This window comes from Rhinopithecus roxellana, chromosome 13, assembly GCF_007565055.1.
Source record: "Rhinopithecus roxellana isolate Shanxi Qingling chromosome 13, ASM756505v1, whole genome shotgun sequence".
NCBI lineage: Eukaryota > Metazoa > Chordata > Mammalia > Primates > Cercopithecidae > Rhinopithecus > Rhinopithecus roxellana.
The window spans coordinates 18120546-18145450 of record NC_044561.1 but is presented as its reverse complement, the minus strand read 5'-3'; the positions used below and the strand labels follow the sequence as shown (position 1 = coordinate 18145450).

General features: G+C 45.0%; 1 protein-coding gene across 2 annotated transcripts in view; it reads right to left on the bottom strand.

Moving 5' to 3' along the window:
- Positions 1-24905, bottom strand: part of RNF185 (ring finger protein 185) — a 48343-nt gene that overhangs the window by 13293 nt on the left and 10145 nt on the right. The window contains exons 2-4 of one of the 2 annotated variants that reach the window (XM_030915819.1): positions 9866-9973; positions 6770-6993; positions 508-526 (exon numbers count right to left, since the gene is read on the bottom strand). In XM_030915819.1, coding sequence (XP_030771679.1) covers positions 508-526; positions 6770-6945 — 195 coding nt within the window. In that variant the 5' untranslated portion in view covers positions 6946-6993; positions 9866-9973. The remainder of the gene's footprint in view (positions 1-507; positions 527-6769; positions 6994-9865; positions 9974-24905) is intronic. The other variant, XM_010360669.2, reaches the window with a different exon arrangement.

The following is a 24905-nucleotide window of genomic DNA, read 5'->3' as shown; positions in this document are numbered from 1 at the left end:
TGTGGTACTCTACTGCTGACAACCAGGGAGACATTCAGCTGGCTGTGATTATTCACAGCCACTTGTGAACGCCAGGCTTTAGCAGGTGCTAAAGCTGGGAAAATAGACTTTTCTCTCCTCACAAAAGCTCTTTGTTGACACCAAAAAAGTCTTCCCCTTCCTAATACTTTTAAGGGCTGGGGGACTGTTGATATGATAGGAGGTACTGTTTCAATAGAAGCAGAATCTCAAAAATAAAAAGGACCTAACTAACATACTATCAATCCAATCCAATTTATAAACGAGTAACTGAGACCCACAAAGGCCATCTGTGGCAGAATTAGGACCATCCCGATTTCATCAAGTGCCTGTCAGTGGGCAGGTATGTAAAGAAGGCTTCGGGGGTAAGTAAGCAAATGAGCCCACAAGCAGGGCAGATTGCAGCTTCTGACAGTAGTCTCCTGAGACTAGGGATGTCTTGTGCAACCATAGCTGATGAAAGACAAAGTAAAATGAAATGCATCTTACCTGATGTAAACACGGCCAACTGCCAGAGTCCCCAGGGCAACCAGTCATCAAGGAGAAGGAGAAAAGGGGAAAGGAAGAAAAATGCTTTCATTAGCAGAAACACTTAATGGGTGGAGTGGTAGTAGCAGAATGAGAAAACGAGTAAACTATGGAACACTGCATGCCCACCGAGGTTCTGTAGGGATTACTGGTATTGGAAATTAGAAAAAACTGGGCTAAAAATTACAGGAAAAAAAAAATAACACAATGGAGATAAGACCCCAGTCTCTACCCCTGAGATCTCAGTATATGTGAAATCCCCAGGGCTCAGACCACATAGACCCAGCTTCTCTACAAATCAACCTGTGAGAGGTTATAACATCTGAAGGAATCCAACAAAAGCTAGGGACGCCCTGTGCAAAAAACTGACGGGAGCATTCACATACACATGTACCACATACTATTTTACACTCAATTTCAGTGGGTTCATAGTCTTCTTGGGTTCACAAGGGATGTGTGGATTCTCAGGTAGTCCAGATCCAGTTTAACAAAATCTTCAGGCTGTCCTCATCCTTGAGAACTCTCCTAGCAGGAAGCAGCTTAAAAGGTCAGGTCTACTCTAAAAGCATCTTTAAGTAATGGGAAGGATGGGGATGCAATTGACAGAAAGGGCTACCTTCAGCTTAGAGAGCTGCTCTCCAATCTCTCCATTTTCAAATGAGGAAACCAAAGCTCAGAAACATCAAATGAACTGCATCAGGATTAAAAAAACGAAAAAGTCTCCTGACTTCTAGTTCATTGCCCTTTCTTTTTTTTTCTTTGAGATGGAGTCTCGCTCTGTCGCCCAGGCTGGAGTGCAGTGACCGGATCTCAGCTCACTGCAAGCTCCACCTCCCGGGTTTATGCCATTCTACTGCCTCAGCCTCCTGAGTAGCTGGGACTACAGGCACCCGCCACCTCGCCTGGCTAGTTTTTTGTATTTTTAGTAGAGACGGGGTTTCACCGTGTAGGCCAGAATGGTCTCGATCTCCTGACCTCGTGGTCCACTCGTCTGGGCCTCCCAAAGTGCTGGGATTACAGGCTTGAGCCACCGCGCCCGGCCCATCGCCCTTTCTATAATCTAACACCGCATACAAAAAAAATGACATTTACAGAATTGAAAGAAAAGTAATCAACTCCACTTTTTTTTTTTTTTTTGAGACAGAGTTTCGCTCTTGTTGCTCAAGCTGGAGTGCAAGTTCACTCAGCTCACTGCAACCTCCGCCTCCCAGGTTCAAGTGATTCTCCTGTCTCAGCCTCCTGAGTGGCTGGGATTACAGGCATGCGCCACCACGCCCAGCTAATTTTTTGTATTTTTAGTAGAAACAGGGTTTTACCATGTTAGCCAGGCTGGTCTCAAACTCCTGACCTCAGGTGATCCACCTGCCTTGGCCTCCCAAAGTGCTGGGATTAAAGGTGTGAGCCACCACATCCGGCCCACATTTTTAATTTCTTTCTCTCATTTATTTAGTCAACACATATCTACTGTGTACCTACTATGTGCCAGGACAGTGGAAAATGCAGGCATGGCTTCTGTACCTCACATACCAAGTATCTTCAGCTGAGTACACTTTGAACTCAACGGATAGTTCCTTTTGCAATTCGTGAACCACAGTTTAGCTTTGCAAACCAAATACACAATCTTCCTGGACATAACATCTGACTCCAACATTAATGTTGCAATGTCATTCTAAACTGAGTAGAGAACACTCCAAATCATGGCAGATTTCCACTGGCAAGTTCCCTTAAAGGCTCTAGGGGAGAAGTGGAGGTGAATGAATGACCCTCAGGGGAGAGTTCAGGCTTTATAATAAGAACCATTCCTCCCATTTATTAAGCAAAGATAGTCATGTATCACTGAAAGACAGGGATAGTTCTGAGAAATGTGTCATTAGGCAATTTCACTATTGTGTGAGCAGCATCAGAGAGTGTACTTAACACAAACCTAGATGAAATAGCTTACTACACACCTAGGCTACATAGTATAGCCTATTGCTAATAAGCTACAAACCTGAAGAGCATGTGAATACCATAGGCAACTGTAACAGAGTGGTAAATATTTGTGTATTTAAACATACCTAACATGGAGCCAAGGTGTGGTGGCTCACGCCTGTAATCCCAGCACTTTGGGAGCTAAGGTGGGCAGATCACTTGAGGTCAAGAGTTTGAGACCAGCCTGGCCAACATGGTGAAACTCCATCTCTATTAAAAATACAAAAACTAGCCATGTGTGGTGGCACATGCCTGTAATCCCAGGTACATGGGAGGCTGAAGCATGAGAATCACTTGAACCAGAGAGGTGGAGGTTGCAGTGAGCTGAGATCGTGCTACTTAATCTGGAGTGCCACTGCACTCCAGCATTGGTGATGCAGTGAGACTCCATCTCAAACCCCAAAACCAAGCTGGGCGCGGTGGCTCATGCCTGTAACCCCAGCACTTTGGGAGGCTGAGGCGGGTGGATCACCTGAAGTCAGGAGTTCGAGACCAGCCTGGCCAACATGGTAAAATCCTGTCTCTACTACAAATACAAAAATTAGTCAGGAGTGGTGGCACATACGTATAATTCCAGCTTCTCGGGGGGCTGAAGCAGAAGAATCGTTTGAACCTGGGAGGCAGAAGTTGCAGTGAGCCAAGATCACGCCACTGCACTCTAGCCTTGGGCAACAGAGTGAGACTCCATCTTAAAAAAACAACAAACAAACAAAAAGTCCAACATACTTAACATAGAAAAGGCAATGCACTGGTCTATAACATTATGAAATCACTAGATTATAGGAATTTTTCAGGTCCATCATAAATCTTGTGAGACCACTGTTGTATATATAGTCCATCGTTGACCAAAATGTCGTTATGTGTTGCATGACTGTACTGTGTGCCACGCTGTGGCTGAATAGCTTTTCATTTCTTTCTCTTTTTTTTTTGTTTTTTTGTTTTTTTGAGACAAGAGTCTCGCTCTGTCGCCCAGGCTGGAGTGCAGTGGCCAGATCTCAGCTCACTGCAAGCTCCGCCGCCTGGGTTCACACCATTCTCCTGCCTCAGCCTCCCGAGTAGCTGGGACTACAGGCGCCCGCCACCTCGCCCGGCTAGTTTTTTGTATTTTTTAGTAGAGACGGGGTTTCACCATGTTAGCCAGGATGGTCTCGATCTCCTGACCTTGTGATCCGCCCGTCTCGGCCTCCCAAAGTACTGGGATTACAGGCTTGAACCACCGCGCCCGGCCAGCTTTTCATTTCTTAATGTCACTGGATGGTCACATGAACCAATGAAGCAGTGCCATTATCTCCATCTTACAGATGAGGAAACCAAAGTACAGGGAAGCTAGCAGATTTGCTCAGGGACACACCATCCAGACTGGAAGCATCTGTTTCATTTTAGAGTCTGTGTTCTTTCCAATGGTATTCTGCCTTAAAAAAAAAAAAAATGATAGCGGGAGTGGTGGCTCACACCTGTAATCCAGCACTTTGGGAGGCTGAGGTGGGCAGATCACGAGGTCAGGAGATCGAGACCATCCTGGCCAACATGGTGAAACCCCGTCTCTACTAAAAATGCAAAAATTCGCTGGGTGTGGCGGTGTGCACCTGTAATCCCAGCTACTCAGGAGGTTGAGGCAGGAGAATTGCTTGAATTTGGGAGGCGGAGATTGCAGTGAGCTGAGATTGTGCCACTGCACTCCAGCCTGGCGACAGAGCAAGACTCTGTCTCAAAAAAAAAAAAAAAAAAAAATTGACACAAGGCCAGGCATGGTGGCTCATGCCTATAATCCTAGCACTTTGGGAGGTCCGCGTGGGTGGATCACTTGAGGTGAGGAGTTTGATACCAGCCTGGCCAGCATGGCGAAGCTCCATCTCTACTAAAAATACAAAAAGAAAATTAGCCAGCAGTGGTGGTGCACTCCTGTAGTCCCAGCTTCTCAAGAGGCTGAAGCAGGAGAACCACTTGAGCCCGGGAGGCAGAGGTTGCAAGTGAGCGGAGACTGCACCACTGCACTCCAGCCTGGGCAACAGAGCAAGGCTGTCTACACACACACAAACATACACACAATAGCTGTACATTTAAATATAAATATAGTTATGTATAGTTAATATATATAATATATAATTATACAATTTAAATTTATAATCTTAAAATTTATACTTACAAAAATTTAATAAATACACACACACACTTTTTTTTTAGACGGAGTCTTACCCTGTCTCCCAGTCTGGAGTGCAGTGGGGTGATCTCAGCTCCCTGCAACCTCCGTTTCCTGGGTTCAAGATATTCTCCTGCCTCAGCCTCCTGAGTAGCTGGGATTATAGGTACATGCCACCATACCCAGCTAATTTTTGTATTTTTAGTAGAGATGGGGTTTCACCATGTTGGCCAGGCTGGTCTCAGACTCTTGACCTCAAGTGATCTGCCCACTTCAGCCTCCCAAAGTGCTGGGATTATAAGCATGAGCCACTGCACCCAGCCAGAATATATATATATTCTCCTGCCTCAGCCTCCCCAGCAGCTGGAACTACAGGCACACGTCGCCATGCCCGGCTAATTTTTTTTTTTTTGTATTTTTAGTAGAGACGGGGTTTCACCGTGTTAGCCTGGATGGTATCGATCTCCTGACCTCGTGATCTGCCCGCCTTGGCCTCCCAAAGTGCTGGGATTACAGGCGTGAGCCACCATGCCCGGCCCAGAATATATATATATTTTTAAGAGACAGGGTCTCTCTCTGTCACCTAGACTGGGGTGCAGTGATACAATCATAGCTCACTGTAGCCTCGAATTCCTGGGCTCAAGCCTTCCTCCCACCTTAGTCTCCCGAGTAGCTAGAACTACAGGCACCGCCACCATGCCTGACCAGTTTTTAAATTTTTTTGTAGAGGTGGGGCCTCACTATGTTGCCCAGACTCATCTTGCACTCCTGGGCTCAAGTGATCCTCCTACGTTGGCCTCTCAAAGTGTTAGGATTACAAGTGTGAGCCACGGAGCCCAGCCATAATAGCTGTACACATTTTTTATGTTATATGTGATAATTTGATACATTCATATAATCAAATCAGGGGTATCCTGTCTTTTAATTCTTACTTTTGTCAATCATTTCAAGTCCTGGTTTTATGATACCCTGAAGTATCCTGAATTTCTAGGAGAATGCGGATCACAACAGCTTTTACACAAAACAGTAATTAGGGCAAGAGCCTCAAGAACAAAAATCTCTGCTCCATTCTATTTATTCACCAATAAATTGATGTTTTATGCTGTTGCCAACTTAAAATTCCTTAAATATTGTTTAAATTGCCTTTTCTTCACATGATTTCTCTGCTCAAAAATATTCATTACCTCTATGTCCCTTTAGTTGAATCTGGGTTTGATAATCTGGTCTAATACTCCCGTAACCATTATTTTTCCTAACACTCCCAGACCCTCATCCAGAGTGCTGTGAGAGGTACACAGTAGCCTCAAGGGTCTCAGATGAGTCCAACAGTGCATGTGCCTGTCCCTAGAAACTCCCTGCCTTGGGGGGACACACACACCCTTCACCTTACCTAGCATTTTTCGATCGACCTTTTAAGGTTCAGCTCAAAATCTCAAAACAAAAAGAAGGAAAAAAAAAACCCAAGAAAACGAAATTCAACCTTCACCTAGGTTCTCAGAGCCAGAAAGGGCTCCTGTAACCATCAAGGCTGGAACAGACACCGGCCTTGACACTTCATTTTGATGTATGTATTTATCTATACATAAACATAAAATATAGTAACAATTACAGTCATAGCTAACACATACGATTTACCGCCAAGTTATGTGCTCTTCTAAGCCTTTTACATTAATTTAATACTTGCATTTAATACTTGCAAACAACCTGTAAAACGAGGCAGAATGTGTGTAAGCACCTTGCCCAAGGTCAAACAGGAAGGTGGCAGAGTCAAGCTTCAGAAAGAGGAAGCCCAGTTCCATAGTCCTTGCTTATAACCATTATGCTATACTACCTCTAGGCTCAGCACAGCAAGTAGCAGGTAGTAAGTGCTCACTAAATGGTAAGTATTATTACTTTACAGATGGGGAGAAGGAGCTCAGAGCGGAGACAGGATTTGCCCAAGGTCACCCAGCTCATTGGTAGCAGAGCTGGAATGGGAACTCAGGTCTCCTGTCTGTTGTGCCTGAGTGTATTCCCAAAGTGAGCAGGAGGCATTCTGCTCCAAACTTCTCAGGGTCACAGCCTTTCCAAACATGGCAATGTGCTCTCTGGCATGGGAGCAGGGATACTGACCAGAAGAGGTGGCCACACAGGCTGATGACGGCATCTTTGGCTGTGTCCAAGCAGATGTTGCACTCGAAAGTGCTGTCCTGACCTCCGCTCTCGCCAGCGCCATTGCTGCTCCCACTGGGCCCTCCTGCAGTGGAGTTCTCAGGAGATGCAGAGGCTGAGGGCCCCTTGCTTGCCATCCTTGGCTGTCAGCGAAGCTCTGAGTGAAGACTCTCCCCAAGGAAATCCTAAAAGGCAGAGAACTCTTGACTGCCCATTTCTGCAGCCCTCTCCCCCAAGATTCCATGCCAACATTCCTGTCTTCTCTCAGCTCCAGAGCTGATTATGACTGAATCCCTGAGCAGACTTCCCAAAACACTGCAGAAGATAAGAGTTGTAGGGCACGACCCAGAGGGCAGTGACCCAGAAACTTCTCATGAACATGGTCCAGAATGTATCACAGATACACAAACTCCACAAATACAGGGCAGCCTCAAGATGGTTCTCCACAGGAACCAGGACCTTGTCTCACTCATCTTTAGATTCTCCCATGATAATCAACCCAGGTGACAAATATATGCTAAATTAAATGGAATATTCAGGCTGTCCAGCCTCTATATTGGCAGGTGAATCTATTAGGCCAGGAAGGTTGTGATTGGCATATGCCAGAATTTTTTTTTTTTTTTTTCTTTTGAGAGACGGAGTTTCACTCTGTTGCCCAGGTTGGACTGCAGTGGCACAATCTTGGCTCACTGCAACCTCTGCCTCCCGGGTTCAAGTGATTCTCCTGCCTCAGCCTCCCGAGTAGCTGGGACTACAGGCGCCTGCCACTACACCTGGCTAATTTTTGTATTTTTAGTAGAGATGGGGTTTCACCATGTGGCCAGGCTGGTCTTGAATTCCTGACCTCAGGTGATCCACCTGCCTCAGCTTCCCAAAGTGCTGGGATTACAGGTGTGAGCCACCACGCCCAGCCCATATGCCAGATTATTAAGAAATTCCTGTAACTATGAAAGGTTAGGAAGCTAAAAAGGACCAGAAAGATCATCTGGTCCAAGGTCTTCCATATTGCAACCTTTTTCAATCCTCCTTCTGCCACATTGGAATACTATTCCCTTTATTTTATCTAAATATATCAACTTTTTAGCCTCAGTACATTTAAAGAAGAGGTTTATATCACTGCTATAAATGGAAAACCAGTAATATTTAACCATAAGTAAAAAGGTTAATATAAAAGTAACAAATGAAAAGTCTACCCTCATATACCTGACATCATCTGGCACACTCGTACTATGTTTTGGACAATCTTGATCTGGTCCAGTTTCTTTAGGAAACTGCAGTTACCTCAGCTAGCTGACTAACATGGAGCTAAGACTGGGACTCATGGACACCCTGTTTGCACCGTACCACTACATACTAAACTGGCCACTAAATGCTGGTATAAACAGACCACCGTTGACTACCACCTCCAAGTCAAAGAACCCAGCCAGGAGTTGAACAAGAAAGAGGATAAAACCAACACCAAGCAATACCCAGAAATTCTGGATGCACATTAAGAATCTGTCAGGAGCCTTATCTGGCCACCCTCATCATTTCACAAATTCCAAGTAGGAAATGTTGGCTACTACAGTCAGAGAAGTGGAGGCCTGGATACTGGGCTCAGCCTCTAGCTTGCTAGGTGGTTTGGGGAACCTCCCTTCCCCTCTACTGATCATAATCTTCTCATCTGTAAAATGAGGCACTGGACTCCCTGGTGTCCTAGGTGGCCCCCTCCAGCTCTCAGACTGTGCCTCTCCAGGTCATCTTAACCTACTATTATCTCCAAAACAAGCGGCCCCTTCACAAGTTTAGGACTTACCACTGGAACACCAGAAGGTCGTCCTGATGTCAGCTTCCAGAGTATGAGAAGACAAGGACCAAAAAGTTACAGCCTTCTCAGACCCAGAAAGCTTCCTTCCTTCACCTCAGAGCTCTGGCCTCATGAGCATCCCTCACCACGATACCAGCTCAGTGACTTGAGCAGGGAGAGGAGAACGGCTCACCACCACTTTTTCACTCAGTTACATCATTTTACATAATGTCCCAGAAGGGTAGCTGGCTGCTGGCAGCACCACTGCCATGCACTGGCCTCGGCTCCAAGACCTTCTCCCTGACCTTCCTCCTCCCCATATTATATGTGCTCTCTTCATCTTAGGATAAAACCCACTTTCGAGGGCCGCATTACTGTCTTTCCTCATTATTCCAGCTCAACAATCCTAAGTACCCAACCTATGTGTGTTTCTTTAAAAAAAAAAAAAAATCTTAAAAAATTAAAAATTGGCCGGGTACGGTGGCTCAAGCCTGTAATCCCAGCACTTTGGGAGGCCGAGACGGGCGGATCACGAGGTCAGGAGATTGAGACCATCCTGGCTAACACGGTGAAACCCCGTCTCTACTAAAAAATACAAAAAACTAGCCGGGCGACGTGGCGGGCGCCTGTAGTCCCAGCTACTCGGGAGGCTGAGGCAGGAGAATAGCGTGAACCCAGGAGGCGGAGCTTGCAGTGAGCTGAGATCCAGCCACTGCACTCCAGCCTGGGTGACGGAGCGAGACTCTGTCTCAAAAAAAAAAATAAAATAAAAAAAAAAAAAAATAAAAATTATGCATATAGATTTTGGAAAGACAACCATAAAGTCAGATCAGTCACATCAGCCTCCTGATGTGATGCAACAGAAGTCACAGCACCACCAATGAAGCATGTTTGCTTTAAAACTCAGACACTAATCAAGCATCTAAAATGAATTACCAGCCGGGCATGGTGGCTCACACCTGTAATGCCAGCACTTTGGGAGGCCGAGGCAGGTGGATCACCTGAGGTCAGGAGTTCAAGACAAGCCTGGCCAACACGGTGAAACTCTGTCTCTACTAAAAATACAAAAATTAGCTGGGCGTGTTGGCGCACACCTGTAATCCCAGCTACTTGAGAAGCTGAGGCATGAGAGTCGCTTGAACCCGGGAGGCGGAGGTTGCAGTGAACTGAGATTGTGCCATTGCACTCCAACATGGGTGACAGAGAGAGACTCCATCTCAATAATAATAATAATAATAATAATAATAATAATAATAAATAAAATGAATTACCCATTTTCAGAAAATATGGAGGATAGGTGCAAGTATTAAATGACTCCATGAAGATGTAATCAGCTGAATCCAGAATGTGGGACCTTGTACAGGACAAATAATAAAGTTCTACAAAAAATAAATAGCATGGACGGAATTGGGGTTATAGATTGAAATATGAGATATTCCAACCACTTGTAGTATGTGGGTCTTATTGGAACAAGACTCAAACAAACCAACTGTACAAAGACACTTGTGACATGACTGACAAAAAATGTTTAGCCTAGGTATTACTCGATATGAAGGAATTATTGTTGGCTGGGCATGGTGGCTCATGTCTATAATTCCAGCACCTTGGGAGGCCAAGGTGGGTGGATCGCTTGAGCTCAGAAGTTTGAGACCGGCCTGGGCAACATGATGAAACCCCATCTCTACAAAAAAAAAAAAAAAAAAAAAATTAACTGGGTGTGGTGATGCATGTCTATGGTCCCAGCTACTCCAGAGGCTGAGGCAGGAGGATCGCTTAAGCTTGCAAGGCGGAAGTTGTAGTGAGCCAAGACTGTATCACTGCACTCCAGCCCAAGTGACATAGTGACTGTCTCAAAAACAAAATACAAAAAACAAACAAACAAACAAAATAGCTGGGTGTGGTGGCACACACCTATAGTCCCAGATAGTCGGGAGGCTGAGGTGGGAGGATCACTTGGGCCTGGGGGGTGGAGGCTGCAGTGAGCCGTGACTGTGCTGCTGCACTCCAGCCTGGGTGACAGAGTGAGAGAGACGCTGTCTCAAAAAATAATAATATAAAAAAAAGGAATTACTGTTAATTTTGTTGGGTATGATAATGATATCTTTTTTTTTTTTTTTAAACAAAACCTGACCTGCTAGAGACACATATTTTTGAAGGAACAAAGTATTTGGGATTTGCTTTAAAATACTCCAGGGGGAAAAAATAAAAATGGAGAGAAAAGATGAAACAAGAACAAGGAAGTTGGCTGTTGAAGCTGGGTGATGAACGGAGGTTCACTGTAATAGTCTGCGTGTGTGTTTGAAAATTACAATAAAAGGTATTTTTTTCTTTTTTCTTTTTTTTTTTTTTGAGATGGTCTCGCTCTGTTGCCCAGGCTGGAGTGCAGTGGTGCAATCACAGCTTACTGCAGCCTCAACCTCCTGGGCTCAAGCAATCCCCTGCCTCAGCCTCCTAAGTAGCAAGGACTACAGGTGCACACCACCACGCTCAGCTAATTTTTAAATTATTTTGTAGAGACGAGGTCTGTGTTGTCCAGGGTAGTCTCAAACTCCTGGGCTCAAGTAATTCTCCTGCCTCCGCCTCTCAAAGTGCTGAGAAAACAGGCATGAACCACTGTGGCTAGCTCCAATAAAAGGTATTTTTTAAAAAGATTAAGTTGTAGAAGAGTATGTATATAAACTTATTTGGGTAAAAACTAAGTATGTATATGAGTATGTATGTGTGTGGATCCATACACAGACAGGCAGACACACACACACACACACACACACACACACACACACACACAGAAAATGCCTAGAAAATACACATTAGGCCAGGCGCGGTGGCTCAAGCCTGTAATCCCAGCACTTTGGGAGGCCGAGACGGGCGGATCACGAGGTCAGGAGATCAAGACTATCCTGGCTAACACGGTGAAACCCTGTCTCTACTAAAAAAATACAAAAAACTAGCCGGGCGAGGTGGCGGGCGCCTGTAGTCCCAGCTACTTGGGAGGCTGAGGCAGGAGAATGGCGTAAACCCAGGAGGCGGAGCTTGCAGTGAGCTGAGATCCGGCCACTGCACTCCAGCCTGGGCGACAGAGCGAGACTCCGTCTCAAAAAAAAAAAAAAAAAAAGAAAATACACATTAAACCATTAATAGTTATTTCTGGGATTATAAGGGCTAGGAGACATTGAATTATTATATTCTTACCCAGTTTCAATGTTTTATAACAAACAAGTATTACTTTCACAAGAACATTTTTAAAAAGGAAATCATAAAATGTGAAGTATATTACATATGTTACAATAACGAATACAGGTATTAGAAAATGGCTTTAGGCCAGGCATGGTGGCTCATGCCTATAATCCTAGTACTTTGGGAGGCCAAGGCAGGAGGATCACTTATGCCCAGGAGTTTGAGGCTGCAGAGAGTTATGAATGTACCACTGTACTCCAGCCTGGGCAATTAGACCCTAATTGTAAAAAAAAAAAAAAAAAAAAAAAAAAAAACTGACATTTTTACATGTATTTTTCTTTCTTCTTTTTTTGAGACAAGTCTCACTCTGTCGCCCAAGCCGGAGTGCAGTGGTGTGATCTCGGCTCACTGCAACCTCTACCTCCCAAGTTCAAGCAATTCTCCCTGCCTCAGCTTCCTGAGTAGCTGGGCTTATAGGTGCCCACCACCACGCCCAGCTAATTTTTGTATTTTTTAGTAGAGACAGGGTTTCACCATGTTGGCCAGGCTGGTCTTGAACTCCTGACCTCAGGTGATCCACCCACCTCAGCCTCCAAAAGTGTTGGGATTACAGGCGTGAGCCACTGTACCCGGCCTTTACATGTATTACTTTTGAAATCAGTCAAAATAATAATAATACATAAAAATTTTCCCCCCATGTTCCAGTTTTCCCCAATCCTGAATGTTCTGAGTTCAAGTCCTGGTTCCATCACTGACTGTCCATATGGCCATGGTAGATCCCTTGATGATTTGAATCTCTTTTCTCACCTGAAAAGCGAGAGTATCATACCTCCTACAGGGCTACTGAGGTGGCCCTATGAAATAACACAGTGACCTGGAGGGCCCACCAAGGCAGGACAGGGCTGTTGCTGTTGGGGAGGCACACATTTCATACCATGTAACCTGGTCCACTGCCAACCCACTTCCTGGACCCAACAAAGCTGTGCATGGCCCATACTCCTACACACTGGCATAAGAGGACAACCAGGATCAAAGTAGGTGTTGGAGTAGGAATGGTTAAGGGACAGTAACAGGTCAGTTCAGAGTTTGCAGGGAGTGGCAGCCTTGTACCAGGCCAGGCACTGAGACAGGCCTGTAAGTCCCAACTGTAGGCAGGCCGTATCACTCTCCTTGTAATTCTTAGTAGACACCATGTGGTCCCCACCCAGGCTCTAGAGCCTCATCCTAGCAGGCACTCAAATATTTGCTGAGTGAGGATGGGCACGCATGACTGACTTTGATCAACTCCCAGCTGGCTGGTCACCAACTTTTCTTTGTAACATATTCAGGCCCCGCAGCTATTCTCCTGGGGATTGTTTACTGAGCACCTACAGAACCACATGGGCCTGCCAGGACTGGGACAGTGGTCTAAAACATAGAGGTTCCTGATCGGCTCAGGAACTAGGCAGAAAGAGAATCAGGTCCTGAGCATACCTATATGGCCGTCCTGCTAAAATTTCTCATGGTCCCTGTAGAAGCTAGACTTTGACCTGACCACAAAGCAACCTGGCTGTGGCTAGTTCTGTGTCCCTGTCCTTACCCTGACCATATTTTCTCCTGAAGAGAATCCACTCTCTAGTTTTCAAAGCATTTCACATCTATCACTGTGTTTTATCCTCATGCCATTTTACAGATGAGAACACTGGGCCAGGGACATTAGAGGACTGCCTAAGGTCAGGACACCATGCAGTGCCAAACTCAGACTTCCTAACACAACATCAGCACTCTCTTCATTCTTATGTTACTCTATTAACATGCTGCTTTACAAAATTAAATACCTGGTTTTTGTCTTCCCTCAAATTTATTGTGCAATGTTGTAACTTTTCTGCCCTTTGAAATGAGTGCAGAGTAAATTAATCATTCATCCATTTATTCATTCAATTGACCAACAGTTTTCCAATGCCAACTACATTTGAGGTCTGGTGCTACCAACTGTGGAGGAGTTACAAAGAAGAACAAGACCAAGTTGAGGTCTTGGAGTCTAGTACAGGAGCTAAAGGCACATAGATTAATTTTAAGAATTCTAAACAAGAGGCTCCATCAAACTCACCTGTTTTTTCTTTTGTTGTTGTTGTTTTTGCCTGTTTTTCTTAAACAAAGCATCCTCTCACCCTCCCCCCAAAAGATCTGGTTCCCAGATCCCTTCAGAGATTTAAATAGGATCTGGACCTAGATCAGGCCTAAGAATCTGTATATTTTTAACGTAGCCCTCACTTTCTACCCTAGACGATTCTCTAATTAACAGAGTTTTGGAAACCCAGCTCTAGAAGACAGTACAGTTCTATCAATAGCACAAAGCAATACCAACAAAATACAGTATTCTAGAAGGACAGAAACCTCAGGGCCTATCCAGCTACAAGCCACAGGAACTACAGAGAGGTCAGATAAACTTGGGGGGTAAGGGACAAATCTGCTGAATTCAGATCAAACAGCATTTGGTCCAACTGGAACACAGCTGATCATTTTAAGAAATAAGTTCGGCCGGGCGCGGTGGCTCAAGCCTGTAATCCCAGCGCTTTGGGAGGCCGAGACGGGCGGATCACGAGGTCAGAAGATCGAGACCATCCTGGCTAACATGGTGAAACCCCGTCTCTACTAAAAAAATACAAAAAACTAGCCGGGTGAGGTGGCGGGCGCCTGTAGTCCCAGCTACTCAGGAGGCTGAGGCAGGAGAATGGCGTAAACCCGGGAGGCGGAGCTTGCAGTGAGCTGAGATCCGGCCACTGCACTCCAGCCCGGGCGACAGAGCGAGACTCCGTCTCAAAAAAAAAAAAAAAAAAAAAAAAGAAATAAGTTCACACCTAGTTTTGAAAAACAGCCCTAACTTTGAGATGTCCAGGGCGACACATGTGGTGCTGGGACTAAGGCAGATCTGCAGTACTTAATGATCCTCTAGGAACACAGAGCCTGGCGGCTGAAGTTGACTGACCCAGTATTTTCAACATATTACCTTCCCAGAGCTGGCCTTTGGTCCACTTGGCCCGGCCCACCTCACAGGAACTGAGCAAGAAAGAGAACACAAGAGTTGAATATCCCTGCAGGAACCACCAGGGAACTTGATCTCATGAGGAAATCTCTCTGTAGCATTCTTAAATTCAATTATCAAGTTCTAGAGAACTGTGGGAATTCATAATCTACCTTATCTGCCCCTTTAACTCCAAGAATTTCTAGACCAGGGTATAGTGAGACACCTAGAAATGTTAATCTTCGATATGAAGATTATGAATTTGGATGATAAATAACTTGTACAATCCCAGCAGAGGTCTCATTTCTGTGGGCACATGCTTATTCATACGGAAGCTTTCTGCCAGGAACCCTGGCGTGCCTGAGCCTGTCTGCACTGCTCATTAGACTGCTGCTGGACCACACGTAGGCAGAAATGGGACCTGCATTCCAAGAATGTCTACATCACACTCACAGAAGGCTGGAATGGGAAGAACTCTGAATAAGTTTACTGGAACTTAGAACATGCAGAAACCAGCTTTGAAATTTTAAAGTCTAAGTGGTGTTTAGGTCGCTAGGCTAGCCCATGGAAATCTGGCCCTCAAATATAGGATCAGAAGAACAGAGAAGGCTAAAAGGACTGGCTTCTTTTCACTGGGGCTGCACTGGTCCTTCTCTCTGGTTCCCTCTAATCTTCCTATCTACTTAGTAGACAGGAATGAATCTTCAAAGATTCACTGAAGATCCTATTATTTGCCAGACATTCAAGATACAGAAATAAAACATTTTTTTTCAGTCTAAAGGGAGACACAAACAAGTAAACCAACAAGGCAACCCAGTGTAGTGGGAACTGACAGTGTGTACATGGTACCTGAAGACAGAGAATGCTGGGGAAGATGTAGACACAGCACAAGAAACAAGTGCATAATTCATTGTGCTGAGTTCAGTGTACCCGAAGCCCAGGGCATATATAAGGATGGTAAGGCAGCAAGGGTTGGGACTAAGGCAAGAAGAAAAGCCTTTGATTCTTAGTGCCCTTCAGCCCTGGCCTGCCTGGCTCACATACCCTATCTGGTACCTAACCCAGATCTGCCTAACCTTCCAAAGGGCTCCATGATTTTAACATCTCTTTCTCTCCCCATCTAGCTCCCATTAAATAAACTGGTACATCCACGTAATAGATCACATAGCCACTAAAAATAATGCTTCCACAGAGATTTTGCTTACATAGGAATTTCAATTACATGACATAATGTTAAGTGAAAAAAGCAGATGGGCTGGGTGCGGTGGCTCATGCCTGTAATCCCAGCACTTTGGGAGGCTGAGGTGGGCAGATCACGAGGTCAGGAGATCGAGACCATCCTGACTAACACAGTGAAACCCCATCTCTACTAAAAAATACAAAAAATTAGCCGGGCATAGTGGCGGGTACCTGTAGTCCCAGCAACTTGGGAGGTTGAGGCAGGAGAATGGCATGAACCCAGGAGGCGGAGCTTGCAGTGAGCCGAGATCGCACCACTGCACTCCAGCCTGGGTGACAGAGCAAGACTCCATCTCGAAAGAAAAGAAAGAAAAGAAAAGAAGAGAGAGAGAGAGAGAGAAAAGAAAATAAAAGAAAAGAAAAGAAAAGGAAAAGAAAAGAGGCCGGGCGCGGTGGCTCAAGCCTGTAATCCCAGCACTTTGGGAGGCCGAGACGGGCGGATCACGAGGTCAGGAGATAGAGACCATCCTGGCTAACACGGTGAAACCCCGTCTCTACTAAAAATACAAAAAACTAGCCGGGCGAGGTGGCGGGCGCCTGTAGTCCCAGCTACTCGGGAGGCTGAGGCAGGAGAATGGCGTAAACCCGGGAGGCGGAGCTTGCAGTGAGCTGAGATCTGGCCACTGGACTCCAGTCCCGGCGATAGAGCGAGACTCCGCCTCAAAAAAAAAAAAAAAAAAAAAAGAAAGAAAAGAAAAGAGAAAAGAAAGAAGGAAGGAAGGAAGGAAAAAGAAAAGAAAAGAGAAAAGAAAAGAAAAGAAAAGAAAGAAAAAGAAAAGAAAAGGAAAGAAAAGAAAAGAAAAGAAAAAGAAGTAGGATGTAAAATTGTATACAAAATTGAATACACATGTGGCCAGGTGTGGTGGCTCACGCCTACATTCCCAGCACTTTGGGAGGCTGAGGCAGGCAGATTGCTTGAACCCAGGATTTCAAGCAGCTGGGAGGCTGAGGCAGGAGAATAGCTTGAACCCAGGAGTCAGAGGTTGCAGTGAGCTAAGATTGCGCCACTGCACTCCAGCCTGGGCGACAGAGCGAAATTCTGTCTCAAAAAATTTTTAAAAACCTGAATTTATTTGTTATCAGCAGGTTAAAAAGATACCAAAAAAAGAGGTCAAAAATATTAACTGTAGTAGTCTCTGGACAGTGGACTTATGGACAAATTTCTTAAGCTTTAAAAAATACTTATATGTACTTGCCACCTTTTCCATGGTGAGTACTGTGTTAATACTCAGGAAAAAATAGGCCAAGCATGGTGGCTCACGCCTGTAATCCTAGCACTTTGGGAGGCCAAGATGGGAAGATTGCGTGAGGCAGGAGTTCGAGACCAGCCCGGTCAACACAGAGAGATCTCACCTCAAATTATAAAATAAAAGATGTGAAAGGTCCAATACATTCAGATCTCAGTAGAGGACAAAAAGGAAAGCAATCTGAATTAAGTACATTCACAACTGAGGTGTGAATGGTCCTTAGAATAATAATCATCTCAGAAATTTTAACAATTTTATTTTTTTTAATAAGTAACATGTTTACAGGGCTCAAAATTCAACAGGTACAACGAAAGGATATAGGCTGAAAAGTCTCTCCCTATTCCTGAAACCCAACATACCTGTTCTCTACCTTCAAGACTGCTTGACTATATCATTAGTATAAATCCCAGAAGCAGAACTGCAGGGTCAAAGTATTTATATTTGTAACTTTGAGATAGTGCCGAATACCCCCAGGGAAGATGTGTCAATTTATATTCCTGAGAAATACATAAGACATTTGTTTCCCTATGTCCCTGACAATGACATGTATGTTTTCCAAAAGATAATATATGTTTGTTTTGTTTTGTTTTGTTTTGGAGACAGGGCTTCGCTCTTGTTGCCCAGGATGGAGTGCAATGGCATGATCTCGGCTCACTGCAACCTCCACCTCCCGGGTTCAAGCAATTCTCCTGTCTCAGCCTCCTGAGTAGCTGGGATTACACGCACCCACCACCATGCCCGGCTAATTTTTGTATTTTTAGTAGAGACGGGGTTTCACCATGTTGGCCAGGCTGGTCTCAAACTTCTGACTTCAGGTGATCCACCCACCTCGGCCTCCCAAAGTGCTGGGATTACAGGCGTGAGCCACTGTGCCTGGCCTGGAGAATATAAGTGAAATTTTGGCAGCCTGGGAAGATAGTTTAAATTCACTAACTTGCCAAGATTGATTACGTTCCACACACTGTGCCAGGCCTTAGAGATAGGACAATTTCTAAACATACACACACACAAATACACACATAAATATATTTTGAGACAGAGTCTCGCTCAGGTACTCAGGCTGGAGTGTAATGGTGTAATCTCAATTCACTGCAGCCTCCACCTCCCAAGCTCAAATGATCCTCCCACCTTAGCCTCCCAAGTAGCTGGGATTACAGGTGTGTGCCACCACATCAGCTAGTTTTTTTGTTTGTTTGTAGAGATAGGGTTTCACCATGCTGCCCAGGCTGGTCTTGAACTCCTGGGCTCAAGCAATCCACCTGCCTCAACCTTAGCCTCCCAAATTGCTGGGATTACAGGCATTAATCACCATGCCCAGTGATAATACATATTTGAATAGGGATTCTAGAGTCAGTTGTTCCTACTTTTTCACATTTTCGTCCACTACTTTTTTTTTATTTTGAGACAGAGTCTCGCTCTGTTGCCCAGCTGGAGTGCAATGGTGTGATGTCGGCTCACCGCAACCTCTGCCTCCTGGGTTCAAGCGATCCTCCCGCCTCAGCCGCCCAAGTAGCTAGGATTACAGGTACCCACAACCACACCCAACTAATTTTTTTGGTATTTTTCGTAGAGACAGAGTTTCACCATGTTGGTCAGGCTGGTCTCGAACTCCTGACCTCAGGTGATCCGCCCACCTCGGCCTTCCAAAGTGCTGGGATTACAGGCATGAGCCACTGAGCCCAGCCTCTTCCATTATTTTCAAATACAGAGAATGTTCTGTTCATTTGTTGGGTTTTAAGCTTCAGTTATTTTTGAAAAATTACCAGGTTTCATTTTTTAAAAAGGACAAAATGGAGGCCAAGAATGGTGGCTCACTCCTGTAATCCTAGCACTTTGGGAGGCCGAGGCAGGAGGATCAGTTAAGGCCAAGAGTTCAAAACTAGCCTGAACAATATACTGAGACCCCATCACCAAAAAAATTTAAAAATGAGGTCAAGACCATCCTGGCTAACATGGTGAAATCCCGTCTCTACTAAAAATACAAAAAATTAGCTGGGCGTGGTGGCGGGCGCCTGTAGTCCCAGCTACTCCAGAGGCTGAGGCAGGAGAATAGTGTGAACCTAGGAAGCAGAGCTTGCAGTGAGCCGAGATAGCACCACTGCACTCCAGCCTGGGTGACAGAGCGAGACTCCATCTAAAACAAACAAACAAACAGAGATTAAACAGTATGGGACTAGAATACTGCCTGGCACATAGGTTAAGTACTCATGAAATGTTAATCCCCCTCCTTTTTAAGGTCTCTCTGAGTTCACTGAAGGTAAACTGTTTTGTATATTCCTCATAGAGACATGCAACCAACAGGTACTTAATTTGCTGAGTAAATGAGTCACAACTTTCCTTTCTCAATGAGCATCGTTCCTTGACTGCAGAGTAAATGAGACATCAGAACTGTGTATGTTTATGAGCTGAGAGGAAATCTAAAATTAGACACAATTTGACCCAGAGAAAATCAGATTTTCCCCAAGCGTTAAAATTAGGGGACACTTGTTATATATCTTATCACCATAAGTAACATCAGCTAACACTCTGCTCAGCCCTCTACACGAATTATCTCATTTAATCTTTATGGCGTTTAGGTAAACACCACTGTATCATCATTAGTATTGCTTGGGATGTTAAATAAAGGCTCGGAGTACTTAGGTCACTTGTCCATGGTCACAGACTTAGTCAGAGGCAAAGCTTCCCAACCCAAACCAATATCCTTAACAAATGCTAACTCAATGATCTGTTCTCGGGCGTCTCCTGAAGCGGAGACCCAGCTTCCAGGTTCTTTACTCAGCATAGGGCTAGGTGCCTCAGAAGCACCCGATATCCACGTGTGTGTGTGTGTGTGTGAGTTGACAGACCTGATGCCCAGGAGCAATTAGAACTGTACAACTCAATATAGCCAACTAGAGTTGTGGAAAATCAGTATCCTACAAGAGCAAAACACGCTGTTCAGAACTGGAAATGTTACATAAGAGTCATTTTTTTTTTAAAGTATTACCCAAAACTTACACAAATGAAAAAAAAATGGGATCTGCAACCAAAAGTTTCAAGTTTTCTCAAATTGGTACCCCCTAGCCTATTAAAGATAACATACTCACACAGAGTTTTGGTTATCCACTGGACTATTACCTGCTCTAGTGAGATACCTCCTAGGGCCAACAGCACAGTGCCTGACAGGAAGTAGATGTTTGATTAAGGTATGTGAATGAATGAAGGGGATTTAATTTCAATCAAACCAATACAACTGAGGAAAACAGTGTTTCAAAGAAAAGCTCTTCAGACTGGACAGACAACAATTAAGGGCCGTGAATTTCTAGTATAACACCGTGAAAGGAATAATCTGGAGCCAGAGGACTTAGCCTAAGGTTCAGGTCTGTCACTCACTGTGCCAGTGTCCTTACCTGCAAATGGGGAATAATTGTTCCTGCCATCCCTTTGTCATGAGAAAAATCTACAAAATAAGGGTTTTGCTTTTTTTTTTTTTTTTTTTTTTTTGAGATGGGGTCTCTCACTCTGTCGCTCAGGCTGGAGTATGGTGGCACGATCTTGGCTCACTGCAACCTCTGCTTCCTGGGTTCAAGCGATTCTCCTGCCTCAGTCTCCCGAGTAGCTGGGACCACAGGTGTGCACCATCACAACTGGCCAATTTTTGTATTTTTAGTAGAGACAGGGTTTCACCTTGTTGGCCAGGCCGGTCTCAAACTCCTGACCTCAGGTGATCCGCCTGCCTCGGCCTCCCAAAGTGCTGGGATTACAGGCATGAGCCACCGCGCCTGGCCTTGTTATTATTTTAAATAAGTATGAAACAGTGCCTACCCCCCGTAGACAAAGAAACTAAGGAGGAAGCAGTAAGATTTATATTCTGAATTCACGATTTCAGGTGTGCACCACAACGCCTGGCTAATTTATTTGTATTTTTAGTAGAGACAGAGTTTCCCCATGTTGGCCAGGCTGGACTTGAACTCCTGACCTCAAGTGGTCCACCCACCTCAGCCTCCCAAAATGCTGGGATTACAGGCATTAGCCACCACACCTGGACAGATTTCACTTTTATTTTCACAAAGTCAGTGAAATCTCATTAATTCAGATTCTATAAAATGTCATTAATATTTTACCTGAGGTTGAGCTAAAGACCTCTAAAATATTCTGAAGGTAGAGTATAAAAACAGTAAGGTTAACAAGATCCAACCAATTAAGTAGAAAACTTTTTAGATTTTAATACCCTGTATATACTTGACAAAACAATGATCTCACTTCTCCTTTCTTTTTTTTGAGATGGAGTTTCGTTCTTGTTGCCCAGGCGGGAGTGCAATGGCGCAATCTCGGCTCACCGCAACCTCTGCCTCCTAGGTTCAAGAGATTCTCCTTCCTCAGCCTCCTGAGTAGCTGGGATTACAGGCATGCACCACTATACCTGACTAATTTTGTATTTTTAGTAGAGACGGGGTTTCTCCATGTTGGTCAGGCTGGTCTCAAACTCCCGACCTCAGGTGATCCGCCTGCCTCAGCCTCCCAAAGTGCCGGGATTACAGGCATGAGCCACCGCGCCCAGCCTCTCTCCTTTCAACAGTTGGTCAACAGGACCAACTGTGATTAAAGAGAAAACCAAAATGATACCATTTTGAAACCCCATCTCTACTAAAAATACAAAAAACTAGCCGAGTGCGGTGGCGGGCGCCTGTAGTCCCAGCTACTCGGAGGCTGAGGCGGGAGAATGGCGGGAACCCGGGAGGCGGAGCTTGCAGTGAGCCGAGATCGCGCCACTGCACCCCAGCCTGGGCGACACAGCGAGACTCCATCTCAAAAAAAAAAAAAAAAAAAAAAAAAAAAAGAAAAGTCTATAATATTGACTTTTACAAATTGATCTTATGCCTTGAGCCACCTCCACTGTGTTTGTTACCAGTGCTGCTTGGCAAACAGAGAATGCCAACTACTAGGCCCATGATAAAAATAAATCAGAGGGCCAGGTGCAGTAGCTCACGCCTGTAATCCCAGCACTTTGGGAGGCCGAGGCAGGTGGATCGCCTGAGGTCAGGAGTTCAAGACCAGCCTGGCCAACATAGTGAAACCCCGTCTCTACTAAAAATACAAAAAAAAAAAAAAAATTAGCTGGTCTTGGTGGTGGGCGCCTGTAATCCCAGCTACTAGGGAGGCTGAGGCAGAAGAATTGCTTGAGCCCAGGAAGCGGAGGTTGCAGTGAGCTAAGATCGTGCCACTACACTCCAGCCTGGGTGACAGAGTGAGACCCGGTTTCATAAACAAATAAATAAATAAATAAATCAGAGAAGGTCCTGGTTCCTGTGCTCAAGGAGTTTATAACCAAGTCAGAATGTAACTATTAAAAAACAAAAAGCTTATCACACTAAGAAGTACCTTGGCAGAGATGATAGTGTTAAGAAAAAAAACAAGAAACTTCCTTGGGCTTTGCCCAGGATCCACTCCTGTATTCAGAGACCTGACCATCTTTAAAAACCCGCACAGTGGAACATGCCAGCTATTCAGGAGGCTGAGGCAGAAGGATTGCTTGAGGCCAAGAGTTTCAGACCACCCTGGGCAGCATACAAAGACCTGGTCTCAAAAATAAGTAGGCCGGGCGCGGTGGCTCAAGCCTGTAATCCCAGCACTTTGGGAGGCTGAGACGGGCAGATCACGAGGTCAGGAGATCGAGACCATCCTGGCTAACACGGTGAAACCCCGTCTCTACTAAAAATACAAAAACTAGCCGGGCGAGGTGGCGGGTGCCTGTAGTCCCAGCTACTCGGGAGGCTGAGGCAGGAGAATGGCGTAAACCCGGGAGGCGGAGCTTGCAGTGAGCTGAGATCCGGCCACTGCACTCCAGTCCGGGGGACAGAGCGAGACTCCGCCTCAAAATAAATAAATAAATAAATAAATAAATAAATAAATAAATAAATAAGTAAATATTAAAAAATAAAAACCTGGCCAAGCGTGGTAGCTCACACCTATAATCCTAGCACTTTGGGAGTACAAGACGGGTGGATCATCTGAGGTCAGGAGTTCGAGACCACCTTAGCCAACATGGTGAAACCCTGTCTCTACCAAAAAATGCAAATAAGCTGGGCGTGGTGGCACATGTCTGTAATCCCAGCTACTTGGGAGGCTGAGACATGGGAATCGCTTGAATCCAGGAGGTGGAAGTTGCAGTGAGCTGAGATCATGCTACTGCACTCCACCCTGGGTGACAGAGTGAGACTCTGTCTCAATAAATAAATAAAATAAACAAAAAATAAAAACCACATCTGGCCGGATGTGGTGGCTCACGCTTGTAATCCCAGCACTTTGGGAGGCCGAGGCAGGTGGATCACTAGGTCAGGAGATCGAGACCATCCCGGCTAACATGGTGAAACCTCGTCTCTACTAAAAATACAAAAAAATTTAGCCGGGCGTGGTGGCAGGCGCCTGTAGTCCCAGCTACTTGAGAGGCTGAGGCAGGAGAACGGCGTGAATCTGGGAGGCGGAGCTTGCAGTGAGACGAGATCACGCCACTGCACTCCAGCCTGGGCAACTGAGCTCGACTCTGTCTCAAAAAAAAAAAAAAAAAAAAAAAAAAAAAAAAAAAAAAAACCACATCATTGTTATATCACAAGGCATTTCTGAGGAGCAACTGGGAGAGTGAGTATCAGACTCAGGCACTATAGAAACTATCATAGGAATTAACCTGGCAACTGGACCCAGGACAGAACGGCCAGTCAGTCCCCTAGGCCATTTCCATAGAAGCAGACACAATCTGGCTCAATGAACATAGAAGTGCTGCTTTTAATCTTTGCATGTCCTTAAGCCAGGTGGAAGACAGGATGCTTTGTTACCAACGACTAATGAAATGAAGAGATGGACTCATGTCATCTACAGCAGATGCAGAGTAGAGAGGTAGGGTTTGAAGGCCGGGCATGGTGGCTCAGCTGGTAATCCCAGCACTTTGGAAGGTGGAGGCAGGCAGATCACTTGAGCCCACAAGTTTGAGACCAGCCTGGGTAACATGGCAAAACCCCATCTCTACAAAAAAATACCAAAATTAGCCAAGAGCAGTGGTGCATGCCTGTGGTCCCAACTACTCAAGAGGCAAAGGTGGAGGACTGCTTGAGTCCAGGAGGCAGAGGTTACAGTGAGCTGAGATCACGCCACTGCACTCCAGCCTGGGCGACAGAGAGACCCTGTCTTTAAAAATGTCTTTAAAAAAATAAAAATTAAAAAAAGAGAAGTAGGGTATGATAACCAGGCAGCAATTAGGGCCGCCTCTGAGAATTTTAAACCAGGAGCCACTTGGTCATGACTTTAAAAACTGTATTTCTGGCAATGATTTCTTGGAATGACACCAAAAGCACAGGTAACAAAAGAAAAAGTAGACAAATGGGATTTCATAAAAATTTAAAATGTTTGTGCATAAAAAGACACTACCAATAGAGTAAATGGCAATTCACAGAATGGGAGAAAATATTTGCAAATCGTATATCTGAAAAGGAATTAATATCCAGAATACATAGAGAACTCCTAAAACTTAACAACAAAACAACCTAATTCAAAAGTGGGGCCAGGTATGGTGGCTCAGGCCTGTAATTCCAGCACTTTGGGAGGCTGAAGCAGGTGGATCCCTTGAGGTCAGAAGTTCGAGACCAGCTTGGGCAACATGGCAAAACTTTG